This window comes from Geotrypetes seraphini, chromosome 3, assembly GCF_902459505.1.
Source record: "Geotrypetes seraphini chromosome 3, aGeoSer1.1, whole genome shotgun sequence".
NCBI classification, from domain to species: Eukaryota; Metazoa; Chordata; class Amphibia; order Gymnophiona; family Dermophiidae; genus Geotrypetes; species Geotrypetes seraphini.
Window position 1 is genome coordinate 175892298 of NC_047086.1, and position 19279 is coordinate 175911576.

The 19279-nt window shown below is 41.8% G+C and overlaps 1 protein-coding gene across 8 annotated transcripts in view; it reads right to left on the reverse strand.

Moving 5' to 3' along the window:
- TMEM181 (transmembrane protein 181) overlaps positions 1–19279 on the reverse strand; it is a 126391-nt gene continuing 107112 nt past the window's right edge. For all 8 annotated transcript variants that reach the window (XM_033937788.1, XM_033937791.1, XM_033937789.1 and 5 more), the window contains 3 exons: positions 16266–16355; positions 11936–12002; positions 1–2543 (listed from right to left, as the gene is read on the reverse strand). In XM_033937788.1, coding sequence (XP_033793679.1) covers positions 2465–2543; positions 11936–12002; positions 16266–16355 — 236 coding nt within the window. In that variant the 3' untranslated portion in view covers positions 1–2464. The remainder of the gene's footprint in view (positions 2544–11935; positions 12003–16265; positions 16356–19279) is intronic.

Sequence of the window (19279 nt, forward strand, 5' to 3'; positions counted from 1 at the left end):
TAGGCCACCAAATTAAAATCATTTATTACAAGTCTCAGCATTACATTGCAACTTAGATATAAAACAAAATTTATGTGCATGGTTTGTATACATTGTCTCAGAAACAAAGGACAGAACTGCTGGGCAATGTCCAGTTACAGTGACAAATGGATTGTGAACTCTCAGTTGCTGCTGGTCCTGCTGCAACAATGGTTGAGTGGTTGTGTCATCAGCAGAGAGCAGTCTGAACCAAGAACTTACCTTTCCAATGAGATGGCATCGCTGCATTTTATTTCCCAGAAGGACGCAGTAGTATGGATCACACAAAACAGGCATGACACACGGGAAGAAACTAGCCTGAAAAATTGCCAACAGTTTGAAATGTAAATTGAAAGGACACACAACCCAAAAGAAGGTAGTGTGAATAAAACTCCACAACAAAGCCTGGGCTTTTTCTCCCCTCATCGCTATATAAAAGGAAGGTTTTGTGAGATCAATGAATCTACATACAGCAAGACACTAGAATCCAACCAAAAATTAGGCTACAAGTGGAGTTTAACAAAGGAAAGACACTGTATGTATTTTGCTATTAAGAATGTCCTAAAGTGTGCAATAATTCAGCATTTTTATTTACAGCAAAATTGCAAGGCATCTTCTGATTTTTGTGAACCATACAACTGCGTCCTAGCACAGAAGTCTCAAATAGTAATCAGAAATATACCTGCATGACACCCCATCACATATCCACAGGACAACTAAGTTTAAAATGTATTGCACTTAAAAATCAATGCAGTTTGTAAACTTTTTTTTTGTAAATTGAATCGTTATCAGCTAATGGAATTGCTGTCACTTTCTGTTGAATGACAGTTATCCATGGTATCTTATGTCCAAAATTCATAGTGCACAAAATAAAGGAGGAAATTTTACAAAAAAAAATAATGCATGTGACCTTCTGAAACTGAATGGTGAATAAATCACATACTCTTACCTACATCTGACTTCACTATGGCAAAGACCAGCCTTTCAGGGTGATTCTCTCATTCATATGTACCAATAGTAGGATCAATGAATATATAACCCTGTACCTGTGTATACTATAATACTTAAAACCCAAAGCTTCAGAGGTGAGAGTATCAGAGTAGAATCAATGATAACCTGGTACTCTGATACTCACCTCTGAAGTCTTAAAGAAATTATTTAATGAAGAATGTGAGGATGTATGTTTAGCTTTATGTTTTAAGAATATTTCGTTGTCACTAAGAGATTTACCCCCTCTTTTACTAAGGTGTGCTAATTGATTTAGTGCATGCTAAACGCTAACGCATCCATAAAATATAATGGATGCGTTAGCGTTTAGCACGCGATAAAATTAATTTTAAAAAAACCAAACCACCCTCAAGCTATTGTAACTAATAAGAGGAGGAATAATTTTTGTCAGTTCAAATACCCTCCCCAGCATTATGCCATCTACACATGGAGATAAAGTGCACTGATATACATCCTACTGTAGTTTTATTTCAAGTCCTTTTGATGTTTGGAGAACTTCATTTGACTTTTTGATGCCTGAAAATACAACAGACATATAACTGTATATCATATCTATACATGTAAACCCAAGTAGTAAAAGTCAAATGAGGTTTCCTGCAACAAATCTGTGCATTTCTGGAGAAAAGCGACAGAAGAGCAAGAAATGCAGCTAAATACAGTTGTGTGACATTAAATCATTCCCTAATCAACTTAAACATTCTGACGACAGGGCTATAATCTTACACACTGGATATAACTGCTCATACTTCTGGTTTCTCAGCTCAGCCACCAAGGAACAGACTGTGTGGGACCGTAAGAGGTCAGCTAGCTCAACAGTTCTCAACCAGGCTCTCAAATACCTTCCAATAGTGACTTTTCAGAATATGCATTTTTATATATATTCATTGTAGATATCTGACAGGTTGTGGGGGTCACCAAGAGAGGCATGGGAATCACTGAGCTTGAACTCAACTGCCAGCTGGATGAACTTCACTAAACTGAAAGTTAAAATGGTTATTCAAGTTTAGTGGGAGTAAAATGATCAGCAACATGTTATTCAACAACTTCTTTCAAACTAAAAAAGAACCAAAACCGAACCAAAAAAGAAAAACCCCCAAAACCCACACCATGTCAAACAAAAATGATGTCAGCTTGGCTCCTAAATAAAATTGAGGCTTAAGGTACAAGTACTTTTCAAACTGGTGGCACAAAAGAAAGTATTTCTTTTGCTACTATGCTACATTTTTCCAGCAATTTCTCATCATCTGTATTCCTTCAACTCCTGATGATACCGTAAACAAAGGAATTAAGACATAAAATTAAGCAGTTCTTTCTTGATGAAAAAGCTCATTGATGAACAGAAATGGGAGAAAAGAGGGAGTGCACCCCCCCCTTTTTTTGCAAGACAAAAATCCCATATCTTTGTCCGTTGCCCCTGGCAAACTTCTTCCTTGTGAGTTCAGTCACTGTCCGACTCTTCTTTGTACTTGGCCCGAATGGCTTGGCCATTCTGAAGTGGCATCTCCTCATAATCACTCCTGTCAACACAGAGACTTAACGTAAACATTTCTCACTACTAAGAGGTCAATTTTCAAAAAAACATTTAGCATTTTCGCTCAAGCAAAATTTGACTGCCTAAATTTAAGCAAAGTTTACAAATGAAAGAAGTTGTTTATGTCTTCAGCTCTTGGCAGCCTAGATTTATTCTGTTATTTATACATGTACTGTAAGTTAGGCACCTAATTTTGAAAACAGGTGATAAGACATCCTGACCATAGTCCTTGTCTATTTCTGGCCTCCTAAATTTAAGTGCCTTATGACATCAGGTGCGTAAATTTAAGTATACAGCTTTCCTCATTTTTCAAATGAGCCAATTTAATCTCCTAAACTCCCAATGTTAGATAGCTAAACCCTTTGAATAGTGACTCTGAAGTTGGCCAAAGAAAATCAAGGCTAGGAACAAAATGTGCAAATGCATCTCATTTGCTCCATGAACACGTACAGCCAGAGCAGATGGGGGGAAGCATCTGGGGCAATGGTGTCCGGCCGTGCACCCCCTACTTTACCCTGCCGCTCGAGCGCCACCCCCATATATCTCTTGAAATGTTCATTGGCACAAGCAGCATCTTCCACCTCCTGCTCACGTCACCCTTAGCTCCCTTCTGACATCACATCCTGATCCCTCGACCAGGAAGTGACATCAGAAGGGAGCCGAGGCCAGTGCGAGCAGGAGGTAGAAGATGTGGTCACACTGGCGAACATTTCAAGAAGTACATGGGGGGTGGAGAGGGAGAGAGGCATCAGTACCACTGCCAAGATAGTGCCTGAAATGGTCTGCACCCCCCCCCCCCCATCTCCCTTTGCTATGCCACTGAGTCAGGGGAAAACCAGACCACAAGCAGGAATGTCAAACTCCAGTCTTCTTGTGCCACATCAGGTCTATGTTTCCAGATTATTATTATCATTAACAAAAATATCCTCAAAATTTTGGTGATTAGATCTAGAGAACTAGAACTATAAATATCTTTTTTTTCATAATGAAAATAATAATAATAACAGTTTATATACCGCAGGTCCGTGAAGTTCTATGCGGTTTACAATAATTAGAAAGATGCTACAAATAGAGTAGAACTTACATAGTTGAAGAATAGTGGCTAACAGTTTAAGGGAACAGTTGTGATGGGGGGGGGGATTGAGGTGGGAGATTGTGATGGGAGAGACTGTGCAGATTCGCTACCTAGATATTTCAAGAACAGGTATGTCTTTAGGTGTTTTCTAAATTCACCATAGTTATTTGCGTTTATAATTAGTTTTTCCAAGTCTTTGTCCCATAAAGCCGCCTGGAATAAGAATAAAAAAAATATTGCACTGAATATAATAAAGACTATGCTTAATAATTTTCCTTAACAAAAATTCCTGAAAGTGGAATGAAAATTATCAGGGTATGCTGTTCACCCTTCCTACCTGAGCTGGTGTATTCTTAGCGGTAGCTGGCAGGAATCCCAAGCCCTGCCAGTTGAAGATAACACTGAAAACACTTCTCTTCAGTTCTGCAGTTTGCTTATCTCCTTGAGACCACCAACATCAGCAACCATGCATGCTCAGTTTTCAGCGCAAAAACCAAGCAGGCACCACTGTCAGCAGAGCTAATGAGCAACATTTTCAGGGTTATCTTCTTAAGGCTCTAGGTCAGGCTTGTCCAACCTTTTTTTTCATAATATTTGGAGTGCACTCACTTTCTATGCTCCCCTCCTGTCAATAGGGAGTATTGCCTCTGTCTCTCTCCCCCTTGCCATCCAGTATCTCCTTTGTCTCTCCTTCTCTCCCCTTCACCCTCCAGCATTTCTCGTCTCTCTATCCCTCTCCCCCCACTGCAACATTCATCACTGCCCTGCCTATATTTCTTCCCTTATCTAGCACTGCCTATTTATTTCCACACGTGTATTAGCTCCTCTGCATCTCTCCTCTTTCATCTCTCCCCACACTCTTCCTGTGCACTCTGCTCATCGGGTAAATCTCTCTTATCTGTACCCTTCTCCTCTACAGCCAACTCCAGACTCCATCTCTTCTACTTTGCTGCATCGTATGCCTGGAACAAACTGCCCGACTCATGTCAAGTTCCATCTCTGGCAGTATTCAAATCCAGATTCAAAGCACACTTCTTTGAAGCTGCTTTCAATTCCAAACTCCAACCCACCTTCTAAGCACCAATATCTGCCTTATCATTCCCTCTATAAATTCCCCCATCTGAGTACTGTGCATAGACAGTAGCGTAGTAAGGGGGCCGGTCCGCCCAGGGCGCCGTCTTGGTGAGGGAGCCGGCACCCCTTCTCCTTTCCGCTCTCCTCCCCCAATTCCTTCCCACTCCTCCCTCTGCGAGCAGCAACTCCAACCTGCTGCTCGCGCCAGCATCGACTCTCCCTCGGACATCACTTACGGGTCCTGTGACAGAGGGAGAGCCGATGCCAAGCGGCTGATTCTGCTTGCGCCAGGGAAGTTAAAAGAGGTATGGGGTGGGGAAAGGGGTGCATGCATGGCAGGGGGGGTCCAAGAAAAGGGCGGGAGAGGGGCGCCACCACCCCAGGCGCCTATCACCCTCGCTACACCACCGTGTACAGATGCACCTTCTTGTCCAGTTTGTCTCTCTTGACTAGATTGTAAGCTCGTTTGAGCAGGGACTCTCTTCTATGTTTTGATGGCTTGTAGCGCTATAAAAATAATAAGTAGTAGTAGACTTTCTCTCCCTCCTCTTCTCTAGCCCATTCAGCATTGCATTTCTCTCTCCCCATCTCCTTATTCCCTACTGCCCTGTTTCTCTCTCCTAATCTAGCATTGCCCTGATCTGGTTTTCTCTTTCTCCCCTCCCATTCAGGTCTTGCTCCGTTTCTGTTTTCCTTCCCACCCATCCAGTATTGCCCCATTTCTCTCTCCCTTTCATCCTGCCAGGCTTGCCCTCTTTCTCTCCGTCTCCCATCCCATCTACCTCAATGCAGCACAATTTTCTTCCCTTCCATTGCACTTCTGCCAGGTCCATACTAATGAACAACCAAGAAAGAAGAGCATGACCTTGGCTCTAAGCACGCTGCTACTGCGTCCTGCGCTGGTCCCATCTCCTCTGACATAAATGGAACCAGCACAGGTTACAGAGAGTTGCAGTCTTCGCTCCTTCCTTAGTTGCTTATTAGCACGGACCCAAGGGAGAAGAGGCAGCAGGTATGTGGGCTGGAAAGGTTGCGGTTGGGGCTAAGGAGGTTTAACCTTTCCCAAGCCTTTTATACTGGGCACCTGTGAGTTTCCCATCAGAGGCATAGCCAGCCCTCTGATTTGGAGGGGTCAACATTTTCCTTCCATCCCCCTGCACACTAAAATTAGTACTTTGTTGGTGGGGAATGTCAAAGATATTTCCTGCTGAGCTGCTCCCCTTCCTCCTGGTGCTGCTGCAGTAACCCAGGACTCCCAGCATTAGCAGTTGGAAGCATCCTGCTTACTTTCAGGTTACTAAGCAGCATTCAGGAAGACTTTGACTGATAGAGCTTTGGCATTCTTGCCAGCTATTTAATAGGTTCAGTGCAGGTTTAGAGGGGATCTGAGTCCAAAGAGAAGGGGGTCCAGGCCCTCCTCCCCCTGTGACTATGCCACTATTCCGCACTGTAACAGTAACGTCAATGGCAGTTTCAGATTGAAATTCCATGCTTTCTTGTTCCTCTGACCCTCCCTCTCCCCAGCTGTTGTTTTTTTTGCCTGCACTTTTGACTCCTCATTTACCTTTTTCCCAGTATCTGATTTTCTCTCTCTACCTCACACAACCTTCACCAGTTCTCTCTCTCATATGTACTTCCCATCTCTTGCTTCCCTTACCTGACTGCTTGCTTCCTTGCCTTCCTACCTGATGCTTTGATGGATTCTCATTTCCTGCCACGATGCTTCGACAATCCTCCTTCCCTGCCTTGAGTGGTCCGAGAAAGCTCCATGAAGTCCTCCAATGAGATTCCTGCTTCTCTGATGCGACTGGTTTTCACCACGAGGATAAGCTGTGCTGCACCAGAAGTTAAAGTCGGTCTTGCGGTATTAAGTTTCACGAGATTTGATACTATGGGATTAGCCTCAATTTCTGGCATTAAGTGGCTCAAGCTCCCGGTTAGACCAGTCGCTTCACGGCAACAGGAATCTCATTGGAGAGAAAAATGTTTGAGTACCTGAATAATTTGTAATCCGCATAGAATTGTAGGATATGTGGAATACAAATAATTAAATTAAAATTAAATTGGAGGATTTCACAGGGCTCTCTCGGACCACTCACAGCAGGGAAGAAGGATCATTGAAGCATCGTCGATGACTTCACAGAGCTTCTGCGGGCCAAGAAGTTGAGGCTGGCAAGCTAAGTTCTGATCCGCAGAACTTAGATCTTCTGTCAGCACAAGTCTCACAAGCCTATGTGGAAAGGATCTTTTCTCTGCATGGAATGATGACTGCTTGGCAAAGAAATAGACTAGAAAGCTGCTTGGAAATGAGAGCATTTCTGAAAATAAATGCTAAACTCAAACAGTTATAGCGGACATTTATATTCTTTTCTCTCTTTGTGCTATTGATTTGATTTCACACTAAAAAAAGTACTAAGCCACGTACATGTGATATTCTGAGGACTTTCTTGATATGTTTGTAATTATGTCTGTTTTGCTCACAATAAAAAAAAACCAAGAACTGAAATTTGTATGAGTTTGTGAACTAAATAAGAACTAACATTTTTGAGAAAGGATGGAATAAATACCAAAATGAATATTGTTGACAGATTAGAATAAAAATTACATGTCTTCACATGAATAAAAAAAAGTTTCCAACTAAAATATTACTGGTTAAACTATACAAGTTAACCAGGTTATTGAATCAAATGTGTGTAATATGTGTCATGAATATTCACTGCTGAAATCCTGAAAGACCAACTTATTTGAATCATTCAAAAACTGGAGTTTACCATCCCTGATGTAAAGCACTGGATTATCCAACTAGGATGAAAGAACATTTGAAACATTTGAAAACTTGGCTTTTCTCTAAAATGTAACTACTCCCTCCCTCTCCAGTATACTAAGTCCCCTCTTTCTTTCATTTTTACTAAGCCTTTCTTCTTTCCATTGGAGTTCCTTTCTTTATTAATTCCTGTAAACCGTGTCGAGCTCCACTTCTGTGGAGATGATGCGGTATACAAACTTAAGATTTAGTTTAGTTTAGTTTAACAATCTGCAAAACAAAAAATTATATCTTCCCTGTTAATTTTCTATCCTTTATTTTTAACAAATCAGTCCAGAACTGGTGGGTTATGTCTGTCAACCCAGAAAGAAAGTGGTTCCTCATGATTCACCCTTTAAGGGTATTGTGCATCCCTGCAACCTTCAGTATTTCAAATGATAAAGCAATGGTGCTCACACATAAAAAAAACACAACAGAGCATGAGCTATATTCATGTTACGATCAAACTAAAAATTCACCATGGATATTTCTGACTGAAGCCGAGCTAGTGAAGACAATTGACAGAGAGGGTTAACCAGTTGAAGCAGGAACCATCACACTCCTATGACATAGGATGATGAGTGAGGTGATTAAATTTGCAGATGACACTAATGTTTTCAAAGTTGTTATAACACATGCAGACTGTGAAAAAACTGAAGGAAGATTTTAGGAAATTGGAAGACTGGGCAACCAAATGGCAGATAAAATTTAATGTGGACAAATACTAAGTGATGCATATTAGGAAGAATAATCCAAATCATAGTTACCAAATGTTAGGGTCCACCTTGCAGGTTAGTGCCCAAGAAAAGTATCTGGGTGTCATAGACAATACGATTAAACCTTCCGCCCAATGTTCGGCGGTGGCCAAAAAAGCAAAGATGCTAGGAATGATTAGAAAAGGAATGGTTAACAAGACTAAGAATTTTATAATGCCTCTGTATCGCTCCATGGTGTGCCTCACCTTGAGTATCATGTTCAATTCACTGTATCTCAGAAAAGACAGATATAGCGGAATTAGAAAAGGTTCAAAGAAGAGCGATCAAGATGATAAGATAATGGAACTCCTTTGATATGAGGAAAGAATAAAGAAATTAGGGCTCTTCAGCTTGGAAAAGAGGAGGCTGAGAGGAAATATGATTGAAGTCTACAAAATCCTGAGCGGTATAGAACAGGTACAGTGAATTGATTTTTTTACTCCATCAAAAATTATACACAGACTAGCATTATATAATATATGAGGGGGTGTTGAAAAGTTACTAACAGGGTACAGAAGATGGTGAAGTGAGGTAAATTGGAAATATCCACAATGGCAAAACACCCCACTTCTGAGGGTCCAGTGCAAGACCCACTTAATTCAACACTGATTGTGTAATTCCAAAGCTTGATGGGTAATGGTATGAATCCTTGGCCCTTATTAGCACCTCCTTTTAAGAAACAACAGTAAGTGTTAAGCAATACATCAAGGAGGAGGTGCTAATAAGGGCCAAGGATTGATACCATTACCCATCAAGCTTTGGAATTACACAATCAGTGTTGAATTAAGTGGGCCTGGAGACCCTTTCGCCCTCCTTCTTGCACTGGACCCTCAGAAGTGGGGTGTTTTGCCATTGTGGTGCTGAAAAGTTCTCAGCCCAACCGAGAAGGGAAAGACGTGGAGCCACGAAACTTACAAATTATTCACCCTTATGTTCAACACACTTGGCACACTGTGTCTGAATTTCTGTAACCCTTCCCAAAAAATATTCTGATATCTGGTCACTGAAATACCGATCTTCTGCTTCAATCATTAAGGCCTGACCATTCATTACTGCTCAGGCCTACCAACTCTAAATGACAAAGGGCTGCCTATTTTTCCTGCACAGCTAAGGAGAAAGAAATGCCATTCTGTGAAGGAAAGTGCAAGAAAGACAAAAGGATAAACATAAATAAGTCTGAGAGAATAAATGGTAATTACAAGTGATCCTGTGAGGAAGGCCAAGTTCAAGCTACGATGCTAAGCACAGCTGAATCTTCAAAGCATTGATGAAGTCAAAGCAATAGATAAGGCAAGAGCTAATAAAATGTGCAAGTGCAAGCACAAGCAATACATGAAAAATGAGGGAGAAGGAGAACCCAAGGTTTAGAAGCTGAAAATGCAGCTTATTAAATAGGTAAGTTTGGCTCAATTAAGGAATTAGCCTAAACTTCTCATAAATGACTCCTGTGACCCTTTAAAGGAGTATACCAGATCAACAGAGCTTGGATAAGCTATATCCGATTCAGAAAGAAGAAATGCAGAAGAAATCCTGAGCAGAAGCTGTCAAGAAGAAAGCTAGTTGACAGAGCCAAGATGAAAGCTATCTGAACTGAAATGATGGATGGAATAAAAAAATAAATAAATAAAATTCATATCATATCATGGAATTTGGCTGAGAGGCTGTGCAAGGATTGTACCTAGAAACCATAAGGTGGAGAGACAAACTGTTCTGTCAAAAAAAACCCAGAAAGCTCACATACGAGTATGATATGCCAAGAAGTTATAAAGTGACTTGATGTAGCAGAATGCCAGAGACCAGCAATATTCCAAGAAAAGAACTTGCAGATATATCACATGAATAACCCAAAATTAACACAGCAAAAAGAAGGGGGTAGGGGGCATAGAGACCTGGAGTTCTCTGTTAGCTCTGACTGAATTATTTTTTAGTCCTCAAAAGACAAGCAGCAAAGATGACAAAGTGGTAGAGCCACAAACAGTAGCATAACACCATATATGAGAATCACTTGAAATATTTGAAATCTAGAAACAAGCAGCCATCAGCAGTAGGAGACACAGCCTATATTTTGGGCAAAATTACCACGGACAGAGAGCTCATTTGGAGAACCATCAAAAGGATAAACTATAAACAGAAAGAATGTAGAGCAAAAGCCTCAGAACAAGTGCAAGACAAAGAAACAGAGTGAAGGAAAACAACCCATCAGCAAGAAGATTTCTTGCTCTGATCAGAAATTCTAGATGAGACATAAAAGGAACCACACAGAGAGTGAGGTAAGCCAAGCCTGCCTGCCAGAACAAAAAAGAAATAGGAAGTCCTTTGTAGGATAAGGGATTAACATGAATAAAGGTCCCTGAGGAATTAAAACCTTAACACTTGCAGGGCTGGCTAGATCCACATTCAGATGTTATGAGTAATGCCAGAAGCTATCAGAACAGACTGAAAGAACCCTGTGCAGAGCAGGTAGGAGAAAAACTAAAGGTCTCTAGATAAGCCAAGACTAAGAAGACTTCAGTTGTCTCATATAGGGTAACCCAGATAGCACAAAACAACTGAAAAGTTAAATTCTATGGGCACTGCTGCTATTTGTCTTAAAGGCATTTGCACAATATCCAGAGGAAACAGTCCCTTTTTAGGGCAAAGGAACAGTTGTGACAAGGGAAGGAGGGTGAAGGATGGGGAAGGGACTCAGTACCACAGTGGCACCCCAGCTACAAGTCAAAGCTCTATATAAGCAAAACACATGAAAAATGGATCATACACCTCATAAGATAAACCCCACTATGAAAAATGGAGCATATACCTCATAGGAGGAATTCCAGGCTTAACCGATACACAGCAAATCAAATTGACAAGAAGCAGTCACCAAAAAGCAATCCAGGAGCTACAAAGTCCATCCATAATCCACTGGAGATAGAAAACACTGAAGGTTTCAGGGCTGCATGATATCCTTAATGGGCAAAACATGAGGAACTATTTTCTTTCTCTGTCTCCATCTGCTGGTCAATGGACATAACACATACGTTCTAGACTAATCTGTGGGATGATAATGAAAATCAAGCTTCACTGGGCTAAAGTGAATTTTGGAAGTTATGGGCACAGAAGAAAATGGCTCCAATTTAGTAATTACTGCTCACAAAATGAAGACACATCCCTATTCCTCTATAGTGTGATAATAGTAGATTGTCTAGTTACAGTAGCTAAAAAGATCAACCATCACTGGCCATCTTGCTTAAAACAGATTACTGCAACTTGCATGCTGCATCTTGGGTCCTAACCTTTCGGTGCCTTTTAAGGAATTGTCCCTAAACGCATCTCTTTACTTCCCCTTAGACTGTGATGGGGGTTGAACCACATCAGCTAAAAGGGATTTGGATTTTCAGAGGACTGCATTCATTTGGTTCATAACTGCTGGCTTTTTTGGATCAATTACCCTATCTGGTTTGTTCTGTATGCTCTTTCTTATTGTTGCATCTTTGATCCTACCCTTAAGGCTCCTTTCTGTTTTATTTATTCTCCTTTTGGCTTTCCCTGGGGCTGCCTTTGCTTTATAAGGGAGAGAGGCATTGACATACATCTGGGGCCTTAGCTACAGCCGTCACAGGATCTCACACCTCAGACAAATCATTTTTATTCCATTATAAATCTGTTTCATTTACACTATGGCTACTTACCCATAGATCACTTCATCATCGGAATCATTGAGCATAGAAAAAGCAGGGTTGTCTTTCAACTGTGATTCTGCAAGAGAAAAGTGAGTAAAACACTTTTATTCTAAGAGCTCAACTGGGGGATAAATATGGAAGCACACAGGGAGTGTGTGAAGGACTGCATAGGTAAGCTTCTGAATGTGGAATAAAAAGCAATCTTTACCTGAATCAGATCCTATACAATAAAGGAGTGGGGCTTGGGCGGATGAAAAATATATCTAGAAAGATTCATATTGCCTCTATATAATAGAGATGCTAAAAATCCACAGGAGCTATGAAACCTTGACCTCTTGAGCTGTATTCCAATCATAATTCCTGGGAATTTATGGGTAGACATCAGTATTATTCTACACATGATATTCCAAAAGTACATCAGGTATTAACAATGAATGTGACTTTGCTGTGACAAAAAGTATAAACTACTCTTCCAAGATTATATCAAATATAACTGTCTATATGCGGTTGGTACTGCGGCTAATTGCTGACTGCCCTAATTGTGATGCCAGATTTTGATCACGAGTAAGTGCAACCTATATAGAGTAGCATGAGCAGCTCTGGCCACCTTGCTGGGCAAACTGGAAGGACTGTGCAGGCAGTGGCATAGTAAGGAGGAGGGGCATGGGGGGAGGCAGACCGCACTGGTCATCATCTTGGTGGGGGCACCGGCACCTCTCCATCTTTCCCACGTCACGCTCGTGCCCTTTCTTCCCTTGAACCGCTTTAAAACTTCGCCAGAGCGAGCAACTTCTCCTGCTTGCGCTAGTCTGGTTCCCCTCTGAAATCACTTCCTAGTCGCAAGGCCAGGAAGTGACATCAGAGGGAAAACCAACGCAAGCAGCAAGCTGGAGAAGCTGCTTGCACTGGCGAAGATTTAAAGAGGAATGGGGGAAGGGAGGGTGTAAGTGTGGGAGGCAGAGAGGAGGGCGCCTCCTACCCTTGCTACGCCACAGTGTCTTTATCTGCTATCACTTATTATGTTATTGTGATCAATATTTACAAACAAACAAAGGAAAATAAATACCTCTGTGGCATAGGCGGGAGGACTTTTTCAATTGAAGGAAACTCTAGAATGAGGAGGCATAGGATGAAGGTGAAAAGGGATAGACTCAGGAATAATCCAAGGAAATACTTCTTTAGGAAAAAGGTGCTGAATGTGTGGCATGGCCTCACAGTGGACATAATGGAGACAAGGCTTATCTGAATACAAGAAAGCAAGGGCCAAGTACAGAGGAACTCTAAAGTAGAGAAAATGACTTTGTGAAGTTTGTTAGTTGCTATAGATGGGCAGACTGGATAGGCTGTATGGTTTTTGTATACACAGAAACAGAGAAAAGGATGGCAAAGTCCATCAGAGGCACATATGTTGAAAATATTCTTTCTACACTTCTTATTGTTTTACTTTGCATGCTGAAAGACAGAAAACATCAGAACATAGGCAAATCAGTTCATTTCCCAATAACTTGGAAACTGGATTTAATCACTTGTCCTTCTAAAAATCTGAGCTCAAGGGAAGATTAGGTTCTTAACTCGATAATCTTCTTTCTAGTAGAAAGGCATATGAGGGTTATTCTCCTCTAATCGCGAGTTGTGTAGAAGGCATCATCTACTTTTTTATGCTCTGCCTCCTCTACCTCTGCTCTGTTCACATCTTCCAGTGCTGAAAAATCTTCCAAGCCATAGCACAGGCTGCAAGTCGCTGGGTTGGTTTTTTTTTTAGATCTTAGAAGGGTAGCCATGACCACCTCTGAGTAGCCCTTGTGCGCTAAGACCATAAGCTCAAGAGCCATGCCGTATTCCTAAAGCTTTCTGGATCCCCTAGGGTCACTGGACCCTGTGAGAGAATTAGATGAAGTCACAGTTTGAGACATTGCTCTCTCTGTAGACAGACCAGATCCGTATACCACATCCAAAGTGGCCAATCTGGGGCAACTAGAATTATCAATTCGGAGTGGGTTGCATTTCTTCAAATGACCAGGCCTATCAAGGGCCACAGGGGAAACATGTACAACAGCCCCTTTTCTGGCTATGCCAGCACTTCTGGGTTCAAATCTTTCTTGTTGGCTGCCAACGCCATCAGATTGAATGTCAGACATCTCTATCAATGCACAATGCTGTTGCAGGCCTTCCAGGAAAGAGACCACTCCCCTGAATCCAGGGTCTGCCAGCTGAGATAGTCAGCCTGCACATTGTCCACACCCGCTACATGTGCTGCAGATAGTGTCTGTAGGTGGCTTTCTGCCCAGTGAAACAACTGGGCTTCTATTCTCAACAGAGCACTCTTGGTGCCTCCTTGTCTGTTGACATATGCCACAGCTGTGGCATTCTCCGAAAAGACCCTGGCCGCCTTCCCTTCCAGTCTTCAAGGCCTGCAGTGCTAAATGTATGGTTTGCAGCTCCAATCTGTTGATATACCATTTCCTCTGAGATGGTGACTATTGGCCTTGAACCGGGTGTCCCTCACAATGAATCTTCACCCAGCCATAAAGACTGGCATCTGGCATCCAAATCACCCAAGAGGAGATGCATAAAGGCAAGCCTTTCAAAAGGGACTCTGGCAGGGCAGCAGCATTGGAAGGGAATCCATCTGTGGAGACCAATGGGACAACAGCATGTCCTGCAGAGGATGAAGGTAAGCTTTTGCCCAAGGAACCACTTCTATGGTTGCTACCATCAACCCTGGTACCTAGAGGTTGTGCCAAGCAGAGGGGGCTGTCATTACCAAAATCTCCAAATTTTGTAATTGAAGCTTCAGTATGCTTGGCTCTGTAAGAAAAACATGGTCTTCCATTGTGTTGAAGTGAATCCCCAGGTACTCGAGACTGTGTAGATTTCAGGTGGTTCTTATGGAAATTGATGATCCAACCCAGATCTTGCAGGAGTTGAATAATTTGCACAACTGCTCTGATGCCGTTGATTTTGGAAGGGGCTATAATCAGCCAATTGCCCATATGGATGCACTTGGATCCCTGCCTTGAGTAAGTGCACTGCCGTAATGACTATCACCTTGGTGAAGGTGTGAGGAGCCATTGCCAGACCAAATGGGAGCGCCGAGAACTGAAAATGTCTCCCAGCATATGGAATCTCAGGAACTTCCTGCGAGACAGAAATATGAGAATATGCAAGTAAGCCTCTGATAGATTCAGCAAGCCACCTGCAACTCTATTACCTTAGAGGGACCAGAGGGGGCTAAGCTCATGGCTCTCGCCTACAGCATGTGGCACAAGGATGCTCCTCCACTGACCATCCAATGCAAATCTGGCATAAATCAGTGATAAAAAAGCACAAAGAGTCAATTTCTAAAGATTTTAATCAAAATTGAGGTATTTTTTGAAGCAGATAGAGGCTTTTAAAATTAGATCGATAAATCTAAGATGGCCGCTCCGGTAGCGGTTTAGCGCCAAATAATAGACCAGGTGAGTTCAAAAAAATATTGGAAAGGTGTTTCTGAAGGTAGGGGACCCAAACTCAAGCCCCAGAAACCCCCCAAACTACACTTAAAGATCCCCCCTCCCCCTGATATCTACCATAGACTACAATAGACTGTACTCACAATTCTGTTGGTGCTGTTCCTGCTTCAGTTTAAACAGTAGCTGGAAATGGTGAAGACTCCTGCCTCAAACAAGCATAACAAAAAAGTTCTAGATGCTTGGTTCTTCAGGTTGCCAGTCGACTGACCTAAAGTCTGAGACCCCAGACCCCCACAGCCTGACGTGCGTCCTCATGGGGGGGATGCAGCCAGTAACTAATAAAGCCCTTAGAACCGACATGGATGCCAGACAGCCTGTGCTCCAGCTCTAGTAACAACCAGGAGCAAGTATACTACAAAGGGAACGGCCCCCGAGCCACTAAAGGTGCCCTGCAAAGGGGATGCCCTCCCAGCTACAGACCTCTGTCACTGAGAGTCTATGTCTTCACCCAGGCAACCTGGGGACCTCTGTAGCACCAAACAAGACTCCAAATAAATTTTTAAAAAACCCTGAACATAACAAATTGAGAGCAGAGCAGAAAGACACCTTAAACTCGCAAGTAGAAGGAAAAATATTAAGATCAGGTGCACAGAGCAGAGATAGAAGGTGGAGCTGAAAAAAAGCTGAGGATACCTTGCTATATAACTCATTACACGTTAATAACCCACTAGTAACAAGCTAAGTTGTATTTGAGATAATAGAGGGTAAAGTGACTTCCCAAAGTCATAAGGAGGGAGAAGTGGGATTTGAACTTTGACTTCCATGATTCTCAGCTCACTGCTCTCACCATTAGACTGTTCCTCATTGTCACCATACAACTCACTTACCATACAGAGCATTCTTTGATGGGGAATAGACGAAGGCTAAGGTGTAGAGGTAGAAGTTTAACAAGCCATAAAAAGATAAAAACTCTGCAGGTGATAATAGTTAAGGATACTACATGAAGAAGTGCTGAGTGAGAACCTGATAAGGGGAAGAAAACCTTCATTGGAGTAACTTACCATACCTGCTGGCATTCAGACTTAGGAAAAGGAAAACTTGGGCTTCAGTGTGCGATTTCACTTTTTTTTTTTTAAATTACCAGCACTTGACTTATTTGGCAGTCGTTTAGACCAGTGGTCCCTAACCCTGTCCTGGAGGACCACCAGGCCAATCAGGTTTTCAGGCTAGCACTAATGAATATGCATGGTGCAGATTTGCATGCCTGTCACTTCCATTATATGCAAATCTCTCTCATGCATATTCATTAGGGCTAGCCTGAAAACCCGATTGGCCTCCAGGACAGGGTTGGAAACCACTGGTTTAGACAATAGCATAGCCTTTAAAATTTATGTTAGGGCTTTATATAAAAAGTGTTTTAGAGTCTAGATTAGTATTTCAGATTGCATTTTAGAGCATAAAATAACATCAGTTTATATCACAGATAGCAGTTGAGGAAAGCCTCTGTTTAGTGTTTAATTCTTTCCCATCTACCCCATGGTTGATCCTTTGATTTATACGCTCTTCAGCCAATTATGAGAAAGACATTGCTTTGGTAGGGCTTTTTCTGATTTCTCTTCTCTTTTATCAGGTGCGAGTACTTCTACAACCACAGTATGGCTGAGAAACATTGCGTCACCAAAGATGTTGCCCCGGTTACAGCTTCTGCCTCTATGCAGACAGAAATATATTACCAAAGAGAGAGGGTCTGGTTCCATGTTCAAGATGTCTTTAGCTTGTATTCCTCATGAAGGAATTGAAGGAACAGAGTGAGATGGTGGCAAGACTAAGAAGCAACCACAAAAATGAGAGGTACATTGATGAAATGCTTCATGAGTTTACAAGTTCATTAAAAGTTTGATATCCCGCCTAATCAAGCTTTAAGGTGGTTTACGTATTTAAAATAGAGGGGGGATACATAAAGAATATAAATAATCAAACGAACAAACCACAAATAAACATGAATTACAAAACAAAACAGGGACGAAAGGGAAAGAAGGGAAGAACTACATTATTCGGATAGAAAAGAATAATTGGGAAAGGACATTAGGCATAAAAATTTTCCAGAAGAAGAGGCCGTGCTGAGGGAGGACAGATGGACTCAGATTATAGAACCCTAAAGAATCGATACTGTGACTCTACCCACACTCAAAATGAAGAACCAGTATGCAGCCCTGGAAGTAGAGAAGATAAGAGCATCCCAGGGAAAGGAAGAACCAAAGCTCGAAAGCCTAAAAGTTGCTGGATCCGTGACCACTAGTAGGTGAAAAGCAGTGGGATTGGTGGCATCCATCTGCAGAACAGATATGATGTCCTGGGAGGTGTGCTGTCTACCTGATGCCAGAATTTGAGATGTTACAGATAGCTTGCCAAGACTCATCAAGCCTAATGATTATTATCCGATGCTGCTCATTCGTGTTGGCACTAATGATACTGTTAGGAGCCCCTCCGAATATATCTAAAGTGACTTTGTGGCTCTGGGAGAGAAGGTGAAGCAGACAGGTGCACAGGTAGTGTTCTTATCAATCCTCCCTCTTGAGGGTAAATGCCAAGACAGAGAAGCTCGTGTAGTGAAGATGAATGTGTGGCTGCGTGGATGATGTCAAGAGCATGTTGGCTTCCTGGACCATGGGATGATTTTTTTCAAGGGCTGCTGAGCAGAGATGGTGCACATCTATCAAAGTAGACTGGCTAACCTACTAAAGAGGGCTTTAAGCTAGAATCATTGGGGCTGAGTGATCAAAGCTCCCAAGTAAGTATAAACACTCAGGTAAGTGAATCATTGAATACCTCAATAAACATGGGAAAAAGGGGCAGTGTCTGGAAAGCAGCATATGCTAACTCATGTAGTATGGGAAATAAGCTTCTAGATCTAGAGGCTGTGATAGAAGAGGCTGATTTGGATTTAGTTATACCAGGCTATAATCTGTTCAGGAAAGACAGGGTAGGAAGAAAAAGAGGGGAGTGGCATTTATGTTACGGATCCTATTAAACAACACTGGCAATGGAAAAACCGTTTGTTCAATTGATTAATCTCCAATTAACTGTGAACAAAATTGTAGAGTTCTAATTCTACTCAAGACCTCAAACACTCAAGACACTACTTTTATTGCTTTTCATGTCCTTACTGGGGTGAAGTGTTCATCATTGGTCTTGGCAGGATTTTTTTAGTTAAACTAAATACTTCATTGTGGTGGAAAATTCTTATTAAGAAGAGCACTTAACTTAAAGCCCAACGGCTACCCAGTTGTTTCATTGGTAAGTTTCCTTAGGGGCTGTTGTTCTGCTCCAACACACTTTTGTATAGTTGGACATTAGAAGTACTCATGTGTTCCTCTCACACCACTGGTCAGATTATTATTCCAGTGGTGTGAGAGGAACACATGAGTACTTCTAACGTCCAACTATAACAAAGGTGTGTTGGAGCAGAGCAACAGCCCCTAAGGAAACTTACCAGTGAAACAGCTCGGTAGCCGTTGGGCTTTAAGTTAAGTGCTCTTCTTAATAAGAATTTTCCACCACAATGAAGTATTTATAAAGTATTTAGTTTGTCAACTAAAAAATCCTGCACAAGACCGATGATGAACACTTCACCCCAGTAAGGACACGAAAAGCAATAAAAGTAGTGTTTTGGGTGTTTGAGGTCTTGAGTAGAATTAGAACACTGTACAAATTTGTTCACAGTTAATTACGGATCACATTAAAACCACACAATTGCAGGACCTACAGGATAAGGAAGAGGCACTGTGGGCCAACCTTGAAAGAGGGCATGGAAAATGTATTTACATTAGTGTGATATACAGGCCTTCTTCACAGACAGAAGTAGATAGAGATTCAATTGAAGACATTCAAAATATAGCTG